Genomic DNA, 10,990 nt, shown 5'->3' with positions numbered 1-10,990 from the left:
GAAACAGCTAAAGGATCTTGGGTGGATATTTAAGCAGTCTTTCTCCTCCCTCTCCACCCTCTGCTTTTCATACCTCTTCTGCCAATTAGATGCAGAAGCTAGCTTTAAACTGTAGCTTAAATGGCTGCAAAATATAACTTGGGCTATGAGATGTACCAGACTTTACTTTTCCTCAAAGTCTTAGGACCTCTTGGGGAGCTTCTCCCAGTAGATCCAGCTATTCCCACACTAATCACCAGGCTCACCCCACCTCCTCTGTGCAGCCTTCTCTAAGCAACCCTATTGGCCCTGGATTTTCTTTCTCTCCAGACAGAACTTATTGTCTGTCCTCTCTTTTGACACGCAACACATACCACGTTGTATTTTTAGATACCTTTCTCTCATGTTAGTATTTGCTATCCAATCAGATAATAAATTCTCTAAGTCTGGCAGCCAAATCTTATTTTTCTCTTACATCCCTACCAAGAGTGTCCAGTGATGACTGATTTACTGGTGACTGATTGAAGCCTCTATCCCCTCTTCACTCTGAGCAGCCTCTTCTCTCCAACCCTTTCCATGTGATAAAGGTGTGACGGGTGAAGTGGGAATCTTTTACTTGTATAATTCACAGACACAAGGCCTATGCTGAGCAGCACAGCGATCTAAATGCTTCTTCTATGGCTTCTCAGGTAGAAGGGGACGGGCAGGGGGAAGGAAATGACATTTATATATTCTCTCTACACTACAATGACCTACATTTCCAAGACAGAGACTTTACACAAAAGACCACAACAAAGGATTGTTTTTGTTGTTTTTAATGAATGTATGTATTTAAATTTTTAAGCTTAGAAGTAATTTAATCTAACTCATTTAATAATTTAGAGGTAGACTAAGTGTTAGTGGCAGCAATAAGACTTAAACTCATCTGTCTTAAGTATATGGTCAGTGTTCATAGACTAATTTTCCTTCTTGTTAGGAATTAACTCAAAAAAGGAAAAAAGAATGATCATAGTGTATAATAATTTTCTCATGGTGTAAAGTTTCACTTTAATCTCTAGTTTATCTCAGCTTAATTGACCAAAGAATATTTGAGATTTTCACATATCAACAATGTATTTTTTAAAACCACAGGTATCAACACTAACTATAATTGAAAGACACTGGGTGCTTCTAAACATACTTTTATTAGCAGTGAAAATGGAGAAATAAAAGAGAAAAAATGTAAGGAAATTGTAATGAGAAAAAAATATAAGTATTTACTCTTGAGTTTCAGTTTAAACATGGAACATTTAAAACATTTCAACTATAGGAAGGTACACAATCATAAAATGGGTAAAAGACTTGAATGGACATTTCACCAAAGAGGATATTCAAATGGTCACCAACATTTGAATGGAGACGCACAACATCATTGTTCATCAGACAGCTGTAAATCAAAACCATAATGAGATGTCACTTCATGCCCACTAGAATGACTAAGATAACACACACACAAAACTAACAAAACAAAAAATCACAAATATTGGTAAAGATGTGGGGAAATTGAAATTCGTCTATTGCTGGTGGGAATGCAAAATAGTACAGCCATTGTGGAAAACAGTGTGTTGGGTCCTCAAAACAAAATCAACTTAGAATAGAACTACCATTGTTGTTGTTGTTATGTGCTGTGGAGTCGGTTCTGACTCATAGAGACCCTGCACAGGGTTTCTGAGGCTGTAAATCTTTACGGGAGCAGAAAGTCTCATCTTTCTCCCATGGTAAGGCTGGTAGTTTTGAACTGCCAACCTTGAGGTTAGCAGCCCCATTCATAACCACTCCCCTACCAGAACCACCATGTTGTTGTTGTTGTTGTTGTTAAGTGCCATCGAGTCGGGTCCGACCCATAGTGACCCTGTACAGGGTTTCCGAGGGTGTAAATCTTTACGGGAGTAGAAAGCCTCATCTTTCTCCCGTGGAGCAGCTGGTAGTTTCGAACTGCTGACCTTAAGGTTTGCAGCCCGATTCGTAAGCACTACGCTACCAGAGCTCCAGAACCACCATATGACCCAGCACTTCCCCTCCTAGGTATACACTCAAAAGATTTTGAAAGCAGAGTCTCAAAAAGATCTTTGCATACCAATGTTCCTTGCAGCATTATTCACGATAGCCCAAAGATGAAAACAACAATGGGTGAACAAAATGTGGTCTGTACATACATACAGTGGATTACTACTCAGTACGAGCAATGAAGTCTTCTATGGATGGAGCTTGAGGACATTATGCTGAGTGAAATAAGCCAATCACAAAAGGACAAATATTTTACAACCTCACTTATGTAAAAAGAAACAAATGGCAAATGCACAGAGACTGAAGTTTATTAGAAACTACCAGAAACACAAGGAATGGAGAAAAGGGGGGTTAATAGTGATGAAAAATGTATTCATTAAGGATAGTATTGCACAACCAATTATTGTAATTGCTGTTAATATAATTGTGGTGGTGGTGTGCTGTGGCATCAGTTCCAACTCATAGTGACCCTGTATAGACTTTCCTGGTAGATTTGAACTACTAACCTTGTGGTTAGCAGCCCAGCTCATAATTCATTATGCTGCCAAGGCTCCTTTAATGAATTGTACACTGGTAAAAAGATGAATTAGCAAAAGTTGTATGATACGTTCACAACATCATCATAAGAGGAGGGGGAGAAAGTAGCTTATGTACAACCAAACACCTCATGAGATTTGGTTCCTTGGTTTGGAGAGTTAGGGTTATGGTTTCATGGGACATTCTAGTTAATTGGACTAATAATGCTACTATTCTACCTTATGGTTTGTTGTGTAGTGCCTGGCATCTTAAAAGCTTGTAAGTGGCTGTCCAAGGCACAACAATTAGTCTATGTTCACCTGGAACAACAGAGGAAGGAGTCAGGAACAGGAGGAGGAAACGGAATACGTGGTTAATTGCCTCCATGAATAACTGCCTCTTTTGCCATGAGACCAGAAGAACTGGATGGTGCCTGACTACCATTGCTGAATATATTGATTTAAAAAAAAAATGCCAAAGAAAAATCCTGATCAAAAGGGGGAAAAATATAGAACAAAATGTTAAATTCTTATGTAGACTCTAGCCTTTCTGGAGTAATGGAGCATGGATGAACCTTTGAAACTATTTGAGACCATCTTTACACCTTAAATAAAAAAAAATCTCCTGACAGCATTTTAAAACTGAACAATAGTTTAGCTTGTTGTTGTTGTTAAATTGATTCCAACCCATAGCAACCCTGAGCTTGAACCACCAACCTTGCAGTTGAAATGACTTTGCAGTCTGACGCATTGGCCCACAGCACCACACTAGGATTCCTTAGCTAGTAAAAGAAAGGTCTGCCTTTATAGTCTTTTGAGATCTATCTATAGTATACCAAATAGATAATGGCAATTCAAAAGATTAGGTAGGAACCTTAGGGTGCTGTGAGTTTATGTTAAGGATGGAGGAACAACTCAGAAAAAGGAAGTCAGAATGGTTATACAACTTGAGAATTATAATTAATGTCGCTAAATGTAAAAGCTGTTTAATCAGTGTATCCTTTGCTGTGCATATTCTCAATGACAACAAATAACATTTAGAGGAAAAGAAAGCTACCATAAGGTATAGTTTACATCTTCAGCCAGGTGGAATTGCAAGAGCAGAACATTTGAATATTAAATTTTAATAAATATTAGAATTCAACTTTTGACTAACCAGTGAGTGGTCCAGGAGAGGAACTACTAGAGTACTCACTGTCTTAAAAGCTAACCCAAGGGAGGGGTAAGCCTGGTTTTTTCATTATGGTACCTGCCAAAGGCAAATTTCTGATTTGATTTGATACTAACTACCATTAACCAAATGCTTTCCCCCCAGTGATCAGGGTGTATAATTTCAAACATTTTGGAGTGGTGTCATAATTTACCCCCAAAGTTCAGGCTTCCTAACCATCATTTTAGGATGGCCGTAAATAGACATGTGGAGAAGTCCACCTGTGTCACCTACTTTCCTGATAAGAAAATTTAAAAACGGCTTATGTTTTGAAAGAAAATCTAAAAGGAATGTGAGGGAAGTGTAAGAATAGAAATCAGGTAATCTACTTTCCTCCTAAACTCTCCTCCCCATCTGTCAGTCTGACATAGTGTGATGACCTTTCTTGTTGCTATGTTGTTGGAAGACAGTATTTCAAATATCAGTAGGGTTACCCATGGTAGACAGGTTTCAGAGGAATTCCCAGACTAAGAATAGGAAGAAAGGCATGGTGATCTATTTCTAAAAATTACTCAATGAAAACCTTATAGATTACAATGGAGTGAGTTCAATATGGATTTCATTTTTACTTTAATTTGAAATTGTTTAGAAATAACCAAGAAAGTCCACATACACTCAAGACTCACAGACTCATACACACTAGCACATATACAAATAAACGCAGTATATTTACTCAAAATGCTGTACTAAGCACAGAGATAAAATAAATGCAAGAGACAGTCAAGGGACTCCTGGAGAGCAATCTTTGGCTCCAAAAAGAAGACCTCACTGGATTATTACTAAATCCGAATAAATGCTGCCTTTGTAGGAATATTTAGGCCCCACAGAAGGGCGTGGTTCTCTGCAATAGTCCCTCTGTGTGAATCTTCTCCCTTGCTCCTCAAGCCCTTTCCCTCAGGCCTCTCTTATTCTTCCTCCCATCTTTCATTATAAATTGGGCCTTCAAGACCATCCCAGCAGCCCAGTGCCCTGAAATACTGCAAACAAATTAAAGAGCCTCTGAAACTCTTGGGTTTGAAGCCAGAGAAGTGCCTGCTTCAGTCTTGCGCTGAGACCTGATACTTCTAGGCAATCTGGTTTTCTTCGCGCCCCTGCTGCTTCAAGGGCGCCAGATCAAGTCCCAGCATTAGGTCTTTCAGGGGAAGATCTTTCCCAGGGCCTTTAGGTCATGGCTGGTTAGGCGGTGTGATGGTGATGGGTTAGGGAGCAATTTGCGGTTCCAGAGATATTTCTCGGGGAGAAGCGCCGTGCGGGCTCGGCTTACTTTTGGGAAAGCGGACCCTCACCCAGATCCTGGCCTGCTTTCGGAAGGACGGGGACAGGACACTTGGTCTTGGTGGGGATAGCCAAACGGTAGTCGCCTCACCAGGCTCTGACTCCCTGCAGCGTGGCGGGCAGATGGCCCTCCGGGCAACTGCCAGTGCCGTCCATGCCGAATCCCCCGCGGGCGAGGAGTGCGGACGGCGCGGGGCTCTGCGACACTCCCACGTAGTTGCCGCCGAAGCCTGTACCATAGGGGGCGCCCACGTAACCTCCATAACTGGAATAGGGCGCTGCGGCAGGGCTGTAGGCGCTCGGAAAGGCAGGCGCGCCACGACTCAGGCAGGGCTTGCCGTCCCGCACCAGCACGGGCACCGCCACCCGCCGCGGCGCTAGGGGGTGTCCTGCCAGTTCCAGGGACTTGTCCTGGCGCTGCCTCTTGCACTTATAACGCCGGTTCTGAAACCAGATCTTGACCTGCGTGGATGTGAGCTGCAGCACGCCGGCCAGGAGCTCGCGCTCAGGCGCCGACAGGTACCTCTGCTGCTTGAAACGCCGCTCCAGCTCCAGCACTTGAGTCTGCGAAAAGAGCACCCGCGGCTTCCGCCGCTGCCGCGCCTTGGGCTGCTCCGCGCTGCCGCCAGACTTGCCACGCTCACACACCCTGTTCCTGCTGTCGAGGGGCGAGGCCGCGCTCAGACCGGGCTCTAAAAAGCACAGGAGGGAACACCATCAGCACCCAGCCTAAGAAATTCCTACTTTGCCTTTAAGAGTTCCCTTTCCTACACAATTGGTAGGAAGTCATGCATTTCTGCGCATGGTAATGGGAAATTTGGCAACGATTATTGGCGATCGTTACACAATATGAATAATGTAATTGTCACTAAATTGTACACGTGTGGCATTGGCAAATGTTGTGGTATATAAAGATACATAACAAAGATATTCATAGATCGTAAGCACATTATTTAAGTTGTTAAATGCCTTCCTGTAGTTCTGACTCAATAGCCACCGGCAAAGTGTTTCCGAGACTATAAATCTTTGTGTGATCTGAAAGCCTCTTGGTTCTCCCGAGGAGCTGGGTGGTGGGTTCCATCGCCAACCTTGCTGTTAGCAGTGCGTATCTTATAACATGACCAGTGCTCTAAGCAAATTATTGTTTTGTGTTGTTAAGTCCATTCTTACTCATAGCGATCCTGTATAGGGTTTCTGAGGAGCGCAAGGTGTGTTTGAACCTCTGACTTTTCCATTAGAAGTCCAGTGATTACTCTACAGCATCCAGTGTTTATCCTACAACACCACAACAGGGCTCAAAGCAAGTCATTAGGGAGCATTGCTTGGAGTCTTGGCGTGGTACTATAGGATAAGCACTAGACTGCTATCAAGAGGTAAAATAAAATATATACTTAACTGACTTTTCACGAAGAATGTATTTCAGTTGAGTGTTGAATTTATTGTAAAAAGAAAATAATGAAAACAATCATGTGTCACACAGAGATGTAATAATTATTAAATGAGTATTAACAGACAAAAGAGAACTCTCCCTTTCTGAACAGCCTCCCCCTCTCCTCAGGTGAGTCCCATTGTACCTTCTCTCCAAGCTCTGTCACTTTTGTAGCTTCCATAACATACGAGAACGGGGCCACTCTGATGATGTACACACGTTTCCTTAAAGACAGACTCTTCATCAAGTGTCTAAGGCGGCTCTATTTTCTTATTAGAATGAACATAAGTGGGAGGGTAATTCCCTGGGATCTCAAAAGTAACTAACGTATGACTGCTAGGCTATAGTGTTAGTATAGAACTAACCTGGACAATCCTTGGAGAAGACAGATGTGGAGACACACATACACTCTCTCTCCACACCTGTCTGCCACCGTGTCCAGAGAAAGCTCAGCGTTTTCCAGGAGACCTTTCTACCTTCGTTTCTTTGGTCACTGTCCCCTAAAGAATCCTAGTATATTCAGTTACCAGCCCAGCAACAGAAGAATCTTGAAAGTGTCTCCAATCTTTGCATAAACGCTTGTCTTTTTAGTCATCCCTGCACCAGGGACCCATCCCATCTTTCTTGGGGCCCCGCTCTGTTATCCAAATTATTCAAACAAAATAAAACAACAAATTATTTCTTGATTCTTGGTTCGGAAAGTGAGTTTGTTTTTTGGGGGTATAGGAAGCTGTAATGAACATTTGAATTTTTAAAACGTGGTCTCTTCTTCTCTTGGTGTTTTCTCGTCGTGGCATGGGCTTAGCCCTTCACATCCTCTTCTCCAGAGGAAGCGCCCCAGCCGGCCAAGAATTCAGAGAGGGCTTCAAGCAGGATCCAGTTAAAACAGGGCTCAGACACCAACTGCTGATTTTGTACCTAAAGCCCTGAGAAGATGCATTGTTTTCTTCCTTTCACTCCATCTCTCTCCTCTCTTGGCTTGCAAGGATGGAAAGAAAGGAAACAGGTTTTTGTTTTTTTCTAATTAAAATTCACGCTGGTAGAAAATAAAAAAAGTCATGAAGCCGGGCAAGGCACACCTGAATAACCACAACTAATTCTGGCCTGTTTTCGAGTGCTGGAATCCGATTCCAAATCCCCAACCACTTTGGCACATCTCCTGGGGGAATGGGGCTGTTTGGTATTTGACGTTTGAGGAAAACAACAAGGCAAACCCCTTTAGAGATGCCTGCGCTAAGAGACCGGATGAGAGAAATTGAGGATTTCTTTCCTGGCAAAGAGGGAGAATACTGATAAAACTTTGTCTTCTTAGAAAATCCGCGATGCTTTGGAACAAGAAGGACCTAATTTCCAAGTTGCCAAAGACGCTGGCCGAGTGGTTGTGGGGTTGGCCAGTACTGGTTAGAGATTCACCTCGCTCAGGTTCCAGCCCCGCGACATCCTTGGGTACACAATCCGAGCCTCCCGGGCTCCGCGAGTCTACAGTCTGGGGGCAAAAGGCAGCGCGCCGAGTTCACAGCGTGTAGCGCCGCCGATGCCATTAGCTTAGTTACAGAAGCTGGCTTCAGGCTCCTGGGCAGTCTACCCTAGCCGCAGAAGAGACGTCACTCGAGATCCTAAAGAAAGAACGGGTGGCGGGAATCTTGGGCTGAAAGGCTACTGAGGTGATCCGAGGAATTTATTCCTTTTTCAGTGGAGCCGAAGTGAAAAGCCGAGTTAAGAAAATTTAGCATCCGCAGCAGAAAACAAACACACCATCCTTTTTTTTTTGAGAACACAGCGATTGTGCCAAACCAACCTGTAAGTTGTTGAATAACTCCGCACCAGCCTCTTTATTTAGTGAGCCAGTAACGTAGTACGTACATTAAGAATCTGCTAGCCGTTCTGCGAAAGAAAGACAAGACTTGCTCCAGTAAAGATTCACAGCCTCGGAAACCTGCTAGGAGTCATAATAACTCGACTGCACAGCACCACCAATCTCTTTCTTATTTATTTGATTAGTTTGCTCTTTGGATACACAGGCCCTGGCAGCAGCCTAGCAGAGCCCTTTAGAGCGCTCACGCTTCTTGCTCAGAGGCCAAGGGTTCTGTAAGAGGAAGACGGACTATTCATCTTTAGGAATGAATGCCTTCCTATGGAAGCCTCCTGGGTCCCAGGAGTCAACCCAGCAAATAGGTTCTTGTCCTTCTCTTCCTTCAGGTTGGACTCAGGTGCAGGGGCTCGCCGTTGCACCCTCAGTGGCCAGGTGACCAGCTGGCCGGGCCTGGACCTAAGCCGTTGCCCATGGCACCTAAAACCAGGTTACTCTTAACATGGTCTCAGACGCCGAAACATGCTTCCAGCGCCCGCTTCTGGGCCCACTCCAAGGGACTCGACACGACCTGGTCCCCAACTCTAGTCTCGTTCCAGAGGAGGAACTCTAGTAAAGGAATGGCAGTGTTGGGACAGGTCATTCAGAAAAGACAGAGCTAGGATTGACAACTAGAGTTTCCGGAGGCTTCACGTAGTTGAGTATAGAGATGGAAGGGAAGGGGTTCGCTCATGTGTTGGGGGGGGAGGGGAGAGGGGGAACACAGCTCAGATATTGTTGGGGGAAAAAGAAGCTAGGGACTGTGAGCGGTGTGATGAGTTTTTGTGGGAATCGGAAGAAAGGCGGTGGAACAGTGAAACCCTAAGAGTTCGGGGCCTGGTTTACGGATAGAGTGGCTAAGGAAAATGGCGAGAGATTTGCGCCCAGAAAACTAGAAACTACGTTCCCCCTATCCCCCACCGGTCGGTAGTGGTGGTGGTGGTGGTAGTGTGCCGTGGAGTCGGTTCAGACTCCTAGTAATCTCCCTTTATAATACCCCAGCAGGAGCCGAGACCTGAACGTATACTCACTTGGCTCCTCCATCCGCTCCGCGTCTATTTCCAAGATCTTTTCACAGGAACCTCCTGGAGACTCTGAACATTCATGCCTCTTCCAGTTGCTACTGCAGCTATCGGCGTTGAGAACCTCCCACCCGGACGGTTCCGGATCCTGGAGCTGGTACGGAGAGTTTTCTGGGTTCCCCTGAGGTCCCAGGAATGTTGAGGTCTTGGGGCGGCTTTGCTCGCCCTCCAGCCGCAGGATGTCGTTGACCGAGAAGGGGGTGGAGGTGCCAGGGCTCAGCAGCATACTGAAGGCAGAGGGGGCTGGGCTGGCGCCTTCCTGGTCCACGCCGGGTGCAGCTCCCTAAACTACCCGGTCCGTCGCTGCAGGTTCAGTGGCCCCCAACCCTGGGACAGCCGCCCAGAGTCCGGGCCTCGCTGGGCCATCCCTGCTGGCGTTAGGGTCGGGGTGCCGGGGGAAGGGAGGGCAGGACGGGAGGACCTGATCGCAACCCCAATTGGTTCCCGCAGAAATCACGTGCTAATCTTGTACCGCCCCTGCACTCCCCCACATAGCGCTTTCTGCTCACGACCCTCCATTCCTGCCTATTACAAATATCTCCCGGGAAGATTTGGTTCGTATAGACGGCTCACAAAAGAAAACAAACAAACAAAACAAAACTGGAGAGATGGTGCTGCGCGCGGCTTGGGACTCGGACGTGGAAGGAATCCCGAGCTTCGGCAGTCAGTCCAGGTTCCGCCGGGACCTCTGAGAGGATATGCGAGAGGTGGGGTTGAAGTCCATGCTGCGCAAACTGACACGGTCCCTTCAGATTGGCGTTTGTTCAACTCTCTACATCCATGGCGGAGGACAGTCCACAAGGATTAAGGTGCGCAAGTGCTCAAAGGCTGGACCGCCGAGGAAGAGCGAGTCTTAACTCGCTGGGGCCTAGACTGGGCTGAAAGGTCTAAGAGTATGGCCTGGGTGCACCCAATCAGTTGCTTCCCAGGAACTGGTACTGGAACGAAGAAGGAGCGTGAAGGTTAGATCTGGGGAGCCTCTGCTGCTTTGAAGTTTCTCCTTTGACTTCGCGAGGTTGGGAAGAAGAGAAAATACCTGTCCGGAACCCGTGCAAGGGTCCCAGAGAGAGGCTTAACTCGCCCTGCATGTCCTCGTTTTCTATCTCTTCCTCCTACATAAATAGATTGTCTGCCTGTATATAATAGTACTAACGCGACGGCCCACCAAAGGAATGGGAAGTTTTAATGAGTATTGTTATTGCTGTTAAATGTTGTGGAGTCGGTTCCGACTCACAGCGACCCTGTATGGGGTTTCCGAGGAGAGTCTGGTGAGCTTGAACCGCCGGATCTTTTGGATCAAACTGACTTTGTAGTCTAAATTATTAATCCACAGCGCCACACCAGGACTCCTTTAATGAGCATTGTTGTTGTTGTTAAGTACCATCAAGTCGATTCCGACCCATAGTGACACTGTATAGGTTTCCAAGGAGCAGCTGGTGAGCTTGAACCACCGATCTTGTAGTTCAAACGGCTTTGCAGTCTGGCACATTTACCCACCTTAATGAGCATTGTTGTTGTTATGTGCCTTGGAGTCAGTGCGGACTCATAGCGATCCTGTACAGGGTTTCCGAGAAAAGCTCTCGCATCGAGTTAACCGAGTAAAGG

At 45.6% G+C, this 10,990-nt stretch overlaps 1 protein-coding gene across 1 annotated transcript; it reads right to left on the bottom strand.

Annotated features, from left to right (window-relative positions):
• Positions 1–5,112: 5,112 nt before the first annotated feature.
• On the bottom strand, positions 5,113–9,611 carry NKX2-6 (NK2 homeobox 6). The gene is made up of 2 exons (XM_006864381.1): positions 9,335–9,611; positions 5,113–5,717 (listed from the first exon to the last, which is right to left on the bottom strand). Exons 1-2 carry the CDS (start codon positions 9,609–9,611, stop codon positions 5,113–5,115), a joined length of 882 nt encoding a protein of 293 aa, XP_006864443.1.
• Positions 9,612–10,990: the final 1,379 nt, after the last annotated feature.

The sequence above is a fragment of the Chrysochloris asiatica genome, unplaced genomic scaffold (genome assembly GCF_000296735.1).
Source record: "Chrysochloris asiatica unplaced genomic scaffold, ChrAsi1.0 scaffold00064, whole genome shotgun sequence".
Taxonomy (NCBI): Eukaryota; Metazoa; Chordata; class Mammalia; order Afrosoricida; family Chrysochloridae; genus Chrysochloris; species Chrysochloris asiatica.
The sequence above is the reverse complement of the archived record's forward strand: the minus strand, read 5'-3'. Positions and strand labels throughout refer to the sequence as shown.